Source organism: Desmodus rotundus, chromosome 8 (assembly GCF_022682495.2).
Source record: "Desmodus rotundus isolate HL8 chromosome 8, HLdesRot8A.1, whole genome shotgun sequence".
In the NCBI taxonomy this organism is placed as follows: Eukaryota; Metazoa; Chordata; class Mammalia; order Chiroptera; family Phyllostomidae; genus Desmodus; species Desmodus rotundus.
This window is the reverse complement of record NC_071394.1, coordinates 24,695,761-24,711,591: the sequence shown is the minus strand read 5'-3', so window position 1 is coordinate 24,711,591 and position 15,831 is coordinate 24,695,761. Positions and strand designations below refer to the sequence as shown.

Below are 15,831 nucleotides of genomic sequence, written 5' to 3'. Positions count from 1 at the left end.
ATTTACTGCCCCCACTGACTAGTACAGTGAAGTTTCATCATTGTTCACTCATGCACATTCCAGTCCACTCTCCTTGGCTGCTAGATTACATCGATGTTGGGAAAACCGGTCTTGTTACATTAACAATGGCTGGGCTTTTTCCGGACAGACCTTGTATGTGGCATATGGAATAAAAAGATTTTTTTCATGATTTTTGGCCAGAGATAATCTGGGAAGATGGAGAGTTGCCCTTAACTGCTATGAGTAAGACCGTGGATAGAGAAGTTTTAGGGTGAAGCAGCTTTGGTCATGTTAAGTTTTAGATGAGTTAAAATACAAATTCACTGAAGCTTACATATAGGGTTTGCTTTTAATTTTGTGCTGTGATAGTGTGGTGGTAGGTTATTTGTTCAGAATAGCAAATCTCTCTTGGGTTGGCCAAGTTGGACTTGCTTTACATTGAATCTGCTTTAAAGTAGGTCAGACTACTGGGTGTGCTTAGTGATGTTATTGCCTTTTGGCAGCTACAGAAGCAAGAAACACAATTTGCAAAAAGAAGTCCATGGCTTCTGAAAATATTCTTGCAAGAAACCATGGAGGATCCCAAATAGTCTTGCCTATTAACTTTAAAGTTTTTAATTATTACTAGTGAGAATCTGAGAAACAGGTAAGTGAAACTTTATGCTTTGAACTTTTTCTCTAAAAAATAACCCCTCCTTAAAAATTTCTCCTCCCCCAGAGTGTTCTCATGATTTCCATATCACCATATTTTTGTTAATATTTCTTTTGTGTTGCTTCTAGTTTTATACATCCAATTCTCTTCAATTTGGGTAATGCATCATCATCTTTACCATCTGTTAACTTTCATATAATTATGTTCTGGCTCCCTTCTTTTTATGAAATATCCTCTCCAGGAATAGTCATGTCCTGTTTTTCATTTTAATTTATTTTTTGAAAAATTTTTGTTGTATTTTTCCCATTACTACTTGTGCCCCTTATACCCTTCCCCACCTCTACCCATCCTCCTCCCTTCCTCACCCCTGCAACTGTTTTTCATTTTAAATGAAACCTTCTAGGTGAATATGCTTTCTATTTTAAGAAAACTTAAACTTGCTTACTTTTACTTTAAATTTATTGGAATGATTTTATAGTTCTATAATTTAAACATAACCTTTAAGTTCTTCTAAATGATGAAAAAGAAAACTGTCAACTGATAATTACATTTGTGTTTACTCTATTGAATCTGTAGTTGGTCAATACGCAATGGGAAAGAATTCTCATTAATATCATCACATATTACAATGTGAATAATGATACTCTTTCAAATCACTCTTTTATTTTATTAAAGTTATTATAGTTCTAACTGAAATTTATTTTTAGGGAAAAAAGTAGGTTAACAAAGTAGTACAAAATGCAAACAAGCCTTTGGGACCATTTTGAACAAAGTGGTATAGCACAGACTAGTGGAAAAATGTAATTACTGCATAAATGTTCATGGTTTTTAGTCTTGCTCAATGTACTTGCTGTTTTAAGTTATCTTTTCTTGAAAAATAACTTAGAGAAATTTAAGCTTAAAATGCAATTCTGAATTAAAATAAGCTTTAAAAGTCAAATGCTTAGTATAGAGGCAATAATTACTTATTCTAATAATAACTATATAATTACATTCTTTTCAATGATTAATTTGCTTTGGCAGCCACTTCCATAGTTTTTTGATAAAGTTTAATTTAGAACAGAAAGTTTTTAAATGTATCGTATACTTTGATAAAAAGGAAAACAAACCAACACTACAAAATATGTACGGTTAATTGATTACCTTTGATATAATTGCCTACTTTACATGTATCCATCCATAACCCCCCAAAGTATGCCAAATTGTATTTAAAAAATTATATTTGTATGAAAATTCAATACTTTTTTCTCAATTAACTAGTGTTTTCATATTAACTACTCATTTATGTTTAGTGCAATTTTATCAGTAAATATTTTCATTAGTCTAATTCTTAATTGGTTACTTCTCTGACATTTTGAGTTATATATTCCAATCTCACACTTTTTTCTTTTCCCTTTTGTTCATTTTGAAATATTTAAAATATGTCAAGACATTTCGAGAATAATACCAGCTAGTTATACAAATCTTAAACTTTTTTCATATATGGTTTTTTACAGATATAGCAGTTATCTTGAATACTTAATCATTCCACACATTTTTATTTGTATAGTTTAATTTTTTACATATATCCTGCTAAACCATATGTAGTATTATTTTGCAAGGTTTTTAACTTTATATTATGGAGCACACTGTATTTATTTTTCTGAAACTTCTTTAACTATATTTTGAGAGTTATTTCAAAATTTAGATTTATCCAAATCTAGTTCATTCATGACTGCTGAATATAATTCTTCTGTATGAATATGCTATAGTTTATTCATTTTCATGTTGATTTAGGTAATGTAAATTATTTTTCTAAGAGAAATAGTACTCAGTCAATATAACTTTTCATGTCTTCTTGTGCCTGCATGAGAATTTCTCTTACGGTTTCTGGGTCATAAATTATATAGGTAGCCATTTCTAGTTTCCCTAGATCTCGCAGATTGGCTCTCCAAACTGGTTGAAAATAGTTTACAATCCCGAGAGGAATGCTTGTATTGTGTCCTCTGCTTCCTCTCTAATGCTTGGTATTGTCAGACTTAAAATGTTGCCACACTGATGAGTGTGAATAATAACTCATTGTTTTAAATTTGCATTTTTTGACTGATGATGTTAAGCACCTTTATACTTGTTTACTGTCCAATTAGGTTTCTCTGTGAAATTGTATATTCATTCCTTGACCTATTATTCTTTTGTGATGTTTGTTTTTTCTTTTTTTTGAAATTATATTTTATTGATTATGCTATTACAGTTGTCCTGATTTTTGCCTCTTTGTGTCCCCTCCACTCAGCATTTCCTACTCCCTCGGGCAATTCCTCCACCATTGTTCATGTCCATGGGTCAGGCATATAAGTTCTTTGGCTTCTCCATTTCCCATGCATGGCTGTTCTGTAACTGCCTATTTGTACTTCTTAATCCCCTCACCTCTTCACCCATTCCCTCAGACCCACCTCCCATGTGGCAACCATGAAAATGCTCTATATATCCATGATACTGTCTCTGTTCTTGTTTGCTTAGTTTGTTTTTTAGATTCAATTGTTGATAGGTTTGTATTTTTTGCCGTTGTTCATCATTTTGATCTTCTTTTTCTTAAAAAGGTCCCTTTAATATTTCATGTAATAATGGTTTGGTGATGATTAACTCCTTTAGTTTTCTCTTGTCTAGGAAACTCTTTATCTGCCCTTCAATTCTAATGATTATCTTTCCTGGGAAGAGCAATCTTGGCTGTAGATCCCACCATTTCATGAATTTCTAGAAAATCTAGCAGATTTTCTTTTGAGAAATCAGCTGACAGTCTTATGGGAACTCCTCTGTAGGTAACTAACTTCTTATCTCTTGCTGCTTTTAAGATTCTCCCTTTATCTTTAACCTTTCGCATTTTAATTATGATGTATCTTGGTGTGGGTCTCTTTGTATCCATCTTGTTTGGGACTCTCTGTGCTTCCTGGACTTGTATGTCTATTTCTTTCACCAAATTAGGGAATTTTTCTTTCATTATTTTTCAAATATATTTCCAATTTCTTGCTCTTTTTCTTCTCTCTCTGGGACCCCTATGAAGCGAATGTTGAACCTTTTGAAGTTGTCCCAGAAGCTGCTTTATACTATCCTCTTTTCTTTTTAGATTCTTTTTTTCTTCTTTTTGTTCTGATTGGGTTTTTTTTTTTTTTTTTTTTTTTGCTCCATATCATTGATCTGGTTCTCACCTTCATCTACTCTACTGTTGTTTGCCTGTAAATTGTTCTTTATTTCAATTAGTGTATTCTTCGTTTCTGACTGGATCTTTTTTATGCTGCTAAGGTCCTCATTAAGTTCCTTGAACATCCTTATAACCAGTGTTTTGAACTCTAATCTGATAAATTGCTTTATCTCTATTTTGTTTAGTTCTTTTTGGGGGGTTTTGATCTGTTCTTTCATTTGGGCCATGTTTCTTTGTCTCCTCAATTTTCAACATTTTTTGTCTAGTGTGGGAGATTTACTAAGCTAATGTCTCCAGGACAGTGCTGAATAAAAGTGGTGATAGAGGGGATCCTTAATTCATTCTGGACTTTAAACAAAATGCTCTTCCTTTTTGACCTTAAGTATAAAATAGGATGTGGAATTTACGTAGGTGTCCTTTATCAGGCTTATGCATTACTTTTCTGTTTCTTGTTTGCTAGGTTTTACTTTCACATGAATGAGTCTGACATGTTATGAATGCTTGAGTCGTTTTTATTATTGACATGATCACTTTTTTCTATTTTAATCTATTAATGTGGTAAATTACATTAATACATTTTCTAATATTGAACTGTTTTTGCATTCGTTGTAATCCTCCCTTTGTCACGGTAGGTTTTTGTTGTCGTTCATTAGGATTTAGTTTGCTAAGACTTTCAGATCTACGCATCCATTTCTATATCTGCTTTTGGTGTATCATTTTAGTTTCATATTGTCTATGGGAGGCTGAAAATGGCCCCTCAGAAAACATCCGTGTCCTAATCCCTGAATCTGTGAATAACCCTCTATGGCAGAAAAAACTACAAACAACATCTTTGCAGATGTAATTTAATGAGGATCTTGAGATGGGGAGATTATCTGGGTGGGCCCTAAAGGTAATCATTTGTACCCTTATAAAAGGGCAGCAGAGGGAGGTTTTACATGTAAACACCCATACCCAGAGGAGAAGGTGATATGAAGATGTAGCATGGAGAGACCTGAAGATACTGTTCTTGAAGGTTGGACTGAGGCTGTCACAATCCGAGAAATGCAGGTAGTCCTCAGAAGCCAATTGTCAGAAGAGGCAAGTAACTGATTTTCTCTAGAGCCTCCTGAAGGAGCATGGCCCTGCTGACACCTGGGTTTTGGCCTCGTGATACTGAATTCAAATTGGGAACTCTGGTCTCCAGAACGTGAGAGAATACATTACTATTGTTTTAAACCACCAGTTTGAGGTAATTTTGTTATAGGACCCATAGGAAACCAATTTAGTCCCTTTTTCTGATTTGCCATTAAAATAGTTTTTTTTAAATTTTTAGTATATTTTATTTATTATGCTATTATAGTTGTCCCCTCTTTTCTCCCCTTTATCCCCCTCTGCTTTGCATCCCCCTTTCCCTCCTGCGTTCCCTACTCTTAATTCACGTCCATGGGTAGTGCATATAAGTTCTTGGGCTTCTCCATTTCCTGTACTATTCTTAACCTCTCCTGTCTGGTTTGCACCTACCAGTTATGCTTCTTATTCCCTGTACCTTCTCCCCTATTCTCCTCCAGCACAAATGGAAAATGTGATCTATATTTCTGTGATTCTGTTCCTGTTCTAGTTGTTTGCTTAGTTTGTTTTTGTTTTTGTTTTTTAGGGTTAGTTGTTGATAGTTGTGAGTTTGTTGTCATTTTACTGTTCATATTTTTGATCTTCTTTTTCTTAGATAAGTCCCTTTAACATTTCATATAACAAGGGCTTGGTGATGATGAACTCCTTCAACTTTACCTTGTCTGGGAAGCACTTTATCTGCCCCTCCATTCTAAATGATAGCTTTGCAGGATAGAGCAATCTTGGTTGTAGGCCCTTGCCTTTCATGACTTGGAATACTTCTTTCTAGCCCCTTCTTGCCTGTGGAAAATCAGACCAAAACTAGAGAAATAAACAAGCTACATTTGTTTGCATGTTTTTTCCTTTTTTATTGAGTTTATCGGAGTGACACTGGTTAACAAAATTATACTGGTTTCAGGTGCATAGTTCCACAATAGATCAGCTGTACACTGTATACTGTGTGTTTACCACCCCAAATTGTTTTCAAGTCTCCTTCCATCATCACTTATCTCCCCGCCCCCCCAGCAATCTCTACACTATTGTCCGTGTCCATGAGTTTTTTGTTGTTGTTGTTTGTGAGTATGTTTTAAAGCCACAGTGGCCAAACACAGAAGAGTTTGTAACAACCAAGCCTTGGAAATGTTCCATGTTAAAGCTTCTTCTGTACTGCTGGTCTCTTAGAGGCTCATGGAAGACGCCATCAAACTTTCCTGCTGCAGCCTGCCAATGTGGCGATAGCTAGAGATGCCAGGCTTGCAGTTCATGGGGACTCTGAGGGGGAAAGTCTTGCTGATTGTCTTGGGGTATCAGATGAAGCAAAATTTCTGATTTTTGTTTTGTAATCCAGAAGCCTATTATATGGAGATGACGTGATTTTTTAGTTGCTTAAGGAACATACTTGGAAAATTTTAACACTCTCAGGAAATAGGCCAGTATTTCAACTTTTCCAAATCCACCAAGACAGTGCTGGAGGAGAAGCTTGTAGGTTAGTAGCTCCAAATAACACTGAATTTTTTCCTTTGAGCGACAGAGACACCCTGAGTCTGATGATGGGAACACATTAGGGCAGTGCTGTGATGAGCCTCCCTGAATTTCCAGGCCTCTTGCAGATTTCTTCTGTATCCTTCTGTTTTTCTAAATGCAGCTAGGGGAAAGGAAGGTATCAAGGGATTTATTGTATTCCTGTGTAGCACTTCTCATAACTGCAGTATAAACAATATTTGTGTAATTATTTGTTTGCTTATTCTCTCCCCCGCTACACTCTACACTCCGCAGCAGTATCTATGTCTGTTGAGTTGTGTTCACAGCTCTTTGTGTAGTCTGGCATATACAGGCATTTAATCAATATTGTATGAATTAATAAATAATAAATGAATTAATATTATAGTTTTCTGTCCATCTATAAATATATTATTGTCTGAATGTTTAATTATTGTATGATTGAATAAATAACAGATTAATGTTAATAGCTATAAATAAATAAATTATGGTCTGAATTAATGAAGTTACATTTTTATCCAAGTTTATGTACTAATACTGAATGTAGTATTAATCTTTTAGTAGAATATAGTAGATACATTATATTCCATGGTGTGCTGATAAATGTTAATGACTAGCTTTCTGTAAGAAAAAGCTCTGATTCGTAGCATTACCCAATTTCTGTAATCTAAATACATCCACTATGGATGCTTTCAAGCATCCCACATTTCTTCATTGAATGTGGAGTTGGGAGGAAATGTATATAACTTGTTCTTAATGACTTAGTGAAACCTGGCTCTGGATCAACAGTGACCACATTTACATGCTGGTTTTAGTAATGGATGGTTCTTCACATACAAAGATTGTGCTGGTGGTACACACTCAATAGAACATGTACTTAAAAAAAATTTGAATTAGTTAAATGCTATCAGCTGTAAAAGATGCCCTCAAAAGTCTCTGTAGCTCAACACAGTAGATGTTTATTTCTCACCCACATCAAGTCCGCACTGGTGTGGCTGATCAGCAGAGTGCTCTCTTCCAAGCGTTCATTCAGGTGCACAGCTTACATTTTTTGTGTGGCCCCTTTATGCCCTAGGGTCTTGAATGAAGAGCATGATGGTAGCATGAGAGTTTTCTAATAATCATGAGAATGGCCCACATCATTCCATTTATAACCCATTAGCCAGGATGTAGTCATATGGCCATGGCCATCCCTAGCTACGAGGGAGATTGGGAAATGTAGATTTCTAAGAGAAGAAGGAAATAAGTGTAATAACTAGCCAGGTTCGTCCACAGTTTTCTGGTCATCTGATAGGGTTAAGGTGATCGATTTACACTCTTCTCTATCAAATGTACACATTTATTAGCAGGCTGGCAATGAATAGAGGTGGAATTTAGAAAATTCTTTTTTCTCTGCACAGTTAGCTGTATCTTATGAGCTCTGCCTATGGTCTCATTAGCACCAGTCCTTAACCGATAGTCTTATCCTTCTCAGAATTATTCTATTATTTATTATTTCTGTTTACAGGAAATCACAGTTTTCAGAGCATTAAATTCCTTTAAATTATTGTATGCGCTTAACATAATTTTGGCTTTGCTTTTTCTGACCATTCAGTTTAGCTATTACATTTACCATTTTTAATGTTTTAAAGAGATATTTTTATTTTCCTTAGTTTTTTCCCCTTTCAACCCCACCAAGGATGACTTTGGAATGGAATATATGGAGATAAGTGACAATTTGGGGTCATGAGCATTCCATGTCCTATATTGCTATATTACTTTGAAAAATTTGGCATATTTAGAACTGAATTTAATAATACCTTATAATTTTGAATTGTATGTGACTTCATAATTATAGGGCCTAGATGTCTTTATACTTAATGAGGACCAGCAAAACTAATAGGTTCTAACCATGGTGATTTATAGGCATATACAATTTTTAAGATATTTTTAACAACATTCATCATACGATGCATTTGGTGGTTAATTTTATTGGTTAAAGGGTTCTATTAATAAAACTCCTGCTATTTTATTTCCATGTAAGTTAAATTGTGTTCTGCTGATACAGAATTTGCCTGTAACAGTCATTCGTTATTTCACGGCCAGTTAGTGAAAACTCATCTCACAGCATGTCCTTGTGTTTGTACCTGTGAGCCCTAGTTCTGTGTCATCGACTTACAAGTTCAGTTGCTGTGTGTGTAAGGCCTTCAAGTGAGAGTGTCAATCCCGTGTATACTTGAAGTGAATAGATTTTGGCTTCCTGAGCTTTAAAGATTAATCACCTATTAATCCAAGGGTGGGAGGAGATAGAAAAAGAAGAAAAGAAAGGTAATTGGGTGTAGGCTACGAGGATTCTAGAAGCTAGCAGTTTAGAGGGGACATAGACACCGGTCAGAAAAAGAGCAGCCGATATGTACAGCCCAGAGAGTACGGGAAGAGTATTAATGCACAGAGTCTTCAACTGGACTCAAACATCATGCCTTCCATTTACCTTACGTTAGTAGCCACTGGGTGTTACCAGGTGAGGATCATGAAGCCCATAGCATTTCCAAGTCTTTTTCTCATTTCGGGCTAAGCAGAAACCATTGATTTACCTAGTTCGCACTGAGGGAAACTGGCGAAGCTGATCATGACTTCTGTTGGCCTTACTCTGCCGCTCTGAGGAACACACTTGTAACTCATTTCACATGCTGAGCTGGGAATCTGCCCTAACCAGTGGTTCTCTAACTTTATCAAACATCAGAATTACCAGTAGGCTTTTGCAAAAACAAACAAACAAAACAAAACATTGCTGGTTCCCACCTGAAGTTTCTGATTCAGTAAGTTTAGAGTGCGGGGCCTGAGAATTGGCACGCGTAATGAGTTCCCAGGTGATACTGGCGCTGCCGTCCCCGGGATATTCTTTGAGAATCCTGGCTCTAGAAGAGGTTAAGTAACCTGCTTACCTTGTGATAAATTAAGAAGCAGCAATAGGTTGTTTCCGCAGGTGATTATGATTGGCTAATAATCTGTCTTGCAGACTCTCATTTCTGGTTTGTTGTCAATTACCAGGCAGGGAAGGATGTTTTCTTGAATATTCTGAGTGTGACTTAGTCTAGATAAACTCATATCACAAAGTCATATAAGCGTATATTATCACTGTATCATGCATAATAACTGTTTAAAATAAACAGAAAAGTTGAATATCACACAATTTATTTGAACATTATTTAGTGGTTATTTATTCTCACTGTTTAATTTTGTTTAATCTTTATTGTATTTTTTATATTACCTTTTAGTCTTCTTATACTCCCCTCTCCCCAACAATCACCACACTGTTGTCCATGCCCATGAGTCCTTTTTCCTTTGCCTTTAACTTTTAAGAGATCTGCAGTACCTCCATTTGTCACAAGATGGCATTAAAAGGCTGAAGATTTTGTTTGAAATTTGATTTTTGAAACTATTAATGGGTTAGATATATTTATATTTCATATATATTCAAACCAAAAGAGATTTTAACTATAAGGTTTTTTTTTAATTGAATGAGATATTGGTATTTTCATATAAAAACTTTCTTAATTAGTTATAAAAATAAAGTAGTCACATGTATTGGCATTATTGATGATTAATTCTTTTGGAAATCTGTGAAACATAAATTTTAATGTAATAACATCAAATATTTTATTATCATGTATCCCCCGAGAACTTCAAATAAATTCAAGTTAGCAAGTATTTAGAAGGTCTTACTGTTCTATGATTTATAAGGTCTTACTATGCATACGAAGATATATACCCTGCCTTCAATGAGCTTTAAATTTAGTTGGGAAGAGAGAAATGTATCTACAATTCAAAGACAGAGGAAAATAATAAAAAATGATCAAGTACAATGTTGTATGATATTAACTATACAAACAATATGAGCTGGAATAATGAACAATTAAACAAAAAATTTAAATGGTATTTCACAAAAATATCCTTGTATTAGCTGAAAACACTGTTGAATTTTTCTTTTATTCTGATTATCTATATTATTATAATTTTTTTAAACTATGATGAACTGTTCAGCAATATGGAGTACTGTGTAAGATTCAGTATTTGACACAAATAAAACATCAGGACCACTCGTATTATGAACTCACCTTTTATTTTATGAATATGTGATTTTATTTTTTTCTGATTAATTGAAAATATTTTTCAAAAGATGGTGAAGGTTGTCTAGTCACACAGATGTAAGTTGTGATATTCTTGGATTCCTGGAGTCTGAAAACCATATGTAAATTAAAAAAACCAAGCGTAGAACGGTAGCTACCAGGGTATTGGGGTTGAAATAGAGGCGATATGCTGTTTACTGGGTATAGATTTTGAGTGCTGCAAACGGAATACGTTTTGGAGATCTGTTTCACAGCAGTGTGAATATACTGAGCATTATTAACTGTGCACTTAAAAAAGTGTCCTACTAGAAACTATGAGCAATTAATAGGTTTTTAGTTAAGATAAAAAATGTTCCTAGTTTTATTTTAGCCTTTAGGAACTACGTAAATAAAACTCCCTTAGGAAGCCTAGAATGTAATTGGTGATAGAAGATTAACCTAATATACTAATGTGGCAATCTACTGAAAGTATAACATATACTAGGCGTTGTGCTAGACATTTATTTAGTTAAAATTTTTTTTAATTAAAAAAATTAGATTTATTGGGGTGCCATTGGTTAATAAACTTATGTTTCAAGTGTACAGTTGTATGATACATTGTCTGTACATTTTATAGAAATCATTTCTTCAGTCCTCGAAACAATACAGGAAAGTTAGTATTATCATCCCTATTTTACCATTTAGGAAACTAAATACTGAATATTCGTATCTATAGCATGCTGTTGAAGGTTGCAAAGTTTCTAATCTTGGAATTGGTATTTCAACCCGTCTGTCTGGCCTCAAAATCCATTTTCTGTAAACTACACCATGCTCCTAATTTAAATAAAAAATAATTAAAGAACACATACAAACAACTAATAATTTGGCATTTCTACTACCAATAAACATTGCCTATTTTATTATAATTATTCTGGCAAAATTAAAATAAAGGACATGATTTAATTAATGGTAGCTATTAATCTGATTACATTTTAACTTTAGAAAGAATAACCGTATACTGTTTTATTGACTTGCATTATTGTTTCTCTTTTTTGTTTGTTTCTAACTTTTGGAAGCACTAATTCCTTCTTTCTATGTATTCATATGCAGGTTATGTGGGTATGTAATTTGTGCCGAAAACAACAAGAAATCCTCACTAAGTCAGGAGCATGGTTTTATAATAGTGGATCTAATACACCACAGCAACCTGATCAAAAGGCTCTCCGAGGACCGCGGAATGAGGAGGCGCCTCAGGAGAAGAAGGCAAAACTGCATGAGCAGGCCCAGTTCCAAGGACCCTCAGGTGACTTATCTGTACCTGCAGTGGAGAAAAGTCGATCTCATGGGCTCACAAGACAGGATTCTATTAAAAATGGGTCAGGAGTGAAGCACCAAATTGCCAGTGACATAGCTTCAGACAGGTAAACATTTTGCTTAATCTTTAGGTAAACATTATTTTTAATCTTCCTGCCAAATAGAAATAAAAATACATGAAATGTTTAGGCAACAAGTTGTCTAAATGTAATGTACATGTCTGTGTTTTACATAAATGCTGAAAGTGATGTTTAGGACTTGAGCTATTATAGGTTTGGACAGTCTTAGATTTGATGAGGGAGTGTCCGGTTATCAGGTTTTCCAGGACAAAGAAATGAAATAAACAGGGAACTTAGATAGGAGGTTGACGTCACAGGAAAGAAACCGGGCAGTGGGAATGAAGAGGAGATGGTTTTGAGACACGTTAGAGAGGTTGGACCGATAGGACTAATTGAAATGAGAGTTAAGAGAATGGGGAAGGTTAATAATGTTTCTAAAGATTCTGCTCTAGGCTGAAGGATGAAGTGGTTTTCCAAGCAGGTAAATACAGATAAAAGAATTTAATGAGTTTGATGTTAACTCTGTTACCACTATTTTGGCTCAATTTTATGGCCTTCTCTATGTTCATATTATTAGATTTGTCAAAAATAGTGTTTATAGTTCTTGTATTTCCTATCTTTGAAAAGAGGAGAAGGAAAAATTTTCATGGTAAGATTATTTTTCTATTCCACATTTCTCTTTTGAATTAAAAATTTTAAGGAAAATCTGGTTTATACTATATGTATTGTCCAGAAGTGGCAGATACATTTCTGTGCATTTGTGGAAAAGCAGACCTAAATTGTATTTAGAGGGTGGTGGGTTCTGAGCAGCCAATGATGACGGGTGAGACAGCTGGGAATCACTACAAATGGTGTCTAAAGCCATCGTACAGATGTGTTGCTAATGTCTTGGGAGAATAGTACAATGACGGCTGCACCAGTTCCATTGTTGTTGCTGTTTGTTTGCTTGAAAACTAGTGAAACAGACAATGTAATTCTATCTTTGGGCAAAACTGGTGGTTTCATGACTGGAATACTATGAACACATCTCAGTGCAGAATCTCAGAGACTCAAGAATTTTAAGGCAGGAAGATCATCTTAGGTTGAGAACTTAAGCACAGGAAGGTTTGAGGGCAGATAGTTTATTGGATGACAAGCCCAGAAACCACCTGAGCTGAGTAGGGGAGTAGAAAACCACCCAGTTAAGAGAAAGAACACAGTACTGGATGCACTGGAGAACAGTTTACCTCTTTTGGCAATTGTGTATCAATGTTACTGGGGCTTCTAGGACCCACAGGGTATCATGACCTCAGTTCTTCCACGTGATGGACTAGGAGGCTGGGGTATTTATCCCTACCTGTTTGCTGTTACTGTTCTAGGCCTGTTCTGGCGTATAGATAAAAGTATTTTAGGATGGACTGTATGCATTTTGTTCTGACACTGAATATCAAGATTGATCTTGCCAGTGAACCATAAAAAAATCATCCTGTCTAAAAAGGATATAAATAGAATATTGTTCAGTGCCTTCTTAACTGGGTACAGAGGTGTAGGTATCAACTTCTGAACTCATTCATAGCATGTAATTCTGAAGTATTATTCTTTTCTGATATTAAAGCTTACTACAGCTTTGACAGTTTAAAAAAGTTTAACTTATTTTTATAGGTTAGAAGTTAAACAATGAAATGACATTTGTAAAGTACATATTTTAGGAAAGTTTGATTAAATTAAATTTATTTTTCTCTTTATTAGCATGTTAAAAGTTATTTTGTTCAAAATGACTTCTTATTGCTATAGAGATGGCTTCGATAGCTACTTGAAAAGTCACTATGCTGATTTAAAATATGGTTTGAGAAGCTTGTTCCATAAATACTCCAATTGTTTTTATTTCCATCATCTTTTGAATTCTTGTTTTGGGAGTAAATTTTAGACCTGAACTCATAGCAAAGGATTTTCTTATGCTTCAAGGAGTATTTTTCTTCTGTATATTATCCCCTTATTCTATGTAACTACTCCATATCCTAGCCACTCAGTTTATTTGCGTTCTGTAATTACTGTTGCTATTTTTGCTTGTGTGTATTTTATCGATATTCTCTGCAAATATAGGAATGTAATATATATATTTATTCCTTTAAAATGATAGCATATATATATGTATATATTATTCTAGTTTTCTTTTTTCCTTTACTAACATATGTTGGAGATCTTTCCTTACCAGTACATAATGAGCTCGCTTCATCATTATTTTATTTTTATTGTGTTTATCCTCACTTGAGGACGTGCTCATGGATTTTAGAGAGAGCGGAAGAGAGGGAGAGAAACATTGATGGGAGAAACATCAATTGGTTGCGTACTCATTCACTCCAACTGGGCCTGAACTGTAACCCAGGCATGGGCCCTGACCAAGAATTAGACCCGCGACCTTTCGGTTTACGGGATGACGCTCCAACGAACGGAGCCACACGGCCAGGGCCATCATTATTTTTAAGGGAGGTGTCAAAATTATTTAGTCCCTAATGATACACAGTTAGGTTATAGCCAATTTTTTTTGCTATTACAAACAGTGTTGTAATAAAATAATCTCATGTGTATGTGTATACACAGGTATACACATATACTTATGCCTTTACATATATCCATATATACAAATGCACGTGTATACTTATAATTTTGTATAAGAGTATACACTTATAATTTTGTATAAGGGCAAATCTATAAGATAAGCTAAAATATCCAGAAGCAGAATCACTTGGTCAGAGTATGTGCAGGTTTAATTTTTCATAGGCATTGCCAAATTGCCTGCAATAGAGGATGTACCAATTTATAATACTGTCAACAATAACACTTTTGATCTTTACCAGTCTGATTGGTGAAAAACAATACTGCTTATACTTTTAATCTTTCTTTCTCATATCATAAATGAGTCAAGCTGAGCATTTTTGTATATGTTTAAGAGCATTTATATTAATATTTTTTTCTTTCTGAACTTTCTTTTCGTGTATCTTGCCTATTTTTCTATTGAGTTGCTATTCTTCATTTAAATGGATATTTAGCATCTCCATTTATATTATGGAAAATAACCTTTTGTGGAATGGATTGTGAATTAGCTTTCTATTGCTGTGATTACCACAAATTTAGTGGATTAAAAAATGTAAATGTATTATCTCACAGATTCCACAGGTCAAAATCAGGCTACAGGTTAGCTGAATCCTCGGCTCAGAGTCTCACAAGGCCGAAACCACGGTGTTGGCTGGAGCTGTGCTATCATTTGATGCTTGGGCTTCTTTTCCAAGTTCATCGATGGTTGGCAAAATTCAGTGTCTTGCAGTTGTATGACTGAAGCCCTCAGCTCGAGTGTCCCTCCCCACAGCGTGACAGTTTTTTCTTTTTCTTCAAAAGCACCAGGGGAGTATCTATGCGGCTCTGAGTCTTTCAGACTTCTGTCTCTGACCTCTGTAAACTGTCTTTTAAAGGGCTGACCTGCTCAGTCAGGCCTACCTGTGGCATTTCCCTGTTAACTTAAAGTCACCTGAGTAGGGACTTTAATTATATCCACACATTCATCTCACTTTTGTCATATAATGTAATCTAACCATGGATTTACATCCCATCATAGTCACAGGACCTGCCCACACTTCAGGGTGGTGGGAGGGGGCGATCACATAAGTGTGGACGCCAGAAAGTGGGGTCATTTTAGAAATCTCCTTCCCTCAGATCGCAAATGCTTTCCCCCAGTTTGTTACTATTTTTGATTTTGCTTACTCGTTTTCCAAAGCTTAAACATAAGCATGTTTTTTTTTACTGTGGTGAAAATTATTTTTGTGACTATTCATTTTTTTAGGGAGATATATTAATTTTTTAGGGAGAAAACAATTTACCGTTTTAAAGTATACAGTTCAGTGGGTTTAGTGTATTTATGAACCTGTGAAACCATCACGTCTATTTAATTCCAGAACCTTTCCATCACCCCCAGGAGCA

The 15,831-nt window shown here is 34.9% G+C and overlaps 1 protein-coding gene across 19 annotated transcripts in view; it reads left to right on the top strand.

The window, feature by feature from the left end:
• RIMS2 (regulating synaptic membrane exocytosis 2) overlaps positions 1–15,831 on the top strand; it is a 453,335-nt gene that overhangs the window by 112,996 nt on the left and 324,508 nt on the right. For all 19 annotated transcript variants that reach the window (XM_045181563.3, XM_053929802.2, XM_053929803.2 and 16 more), the window contains one exon: positions 11,615–11,925. In XM_045181563.3, the coding sequence (XP_045037498.2) occupies positions 11,615–11,925 (311 nt within the window). The remainder of the gene's footprint in view (positions 1–11,614; positions 11,926–15,831) is intronic.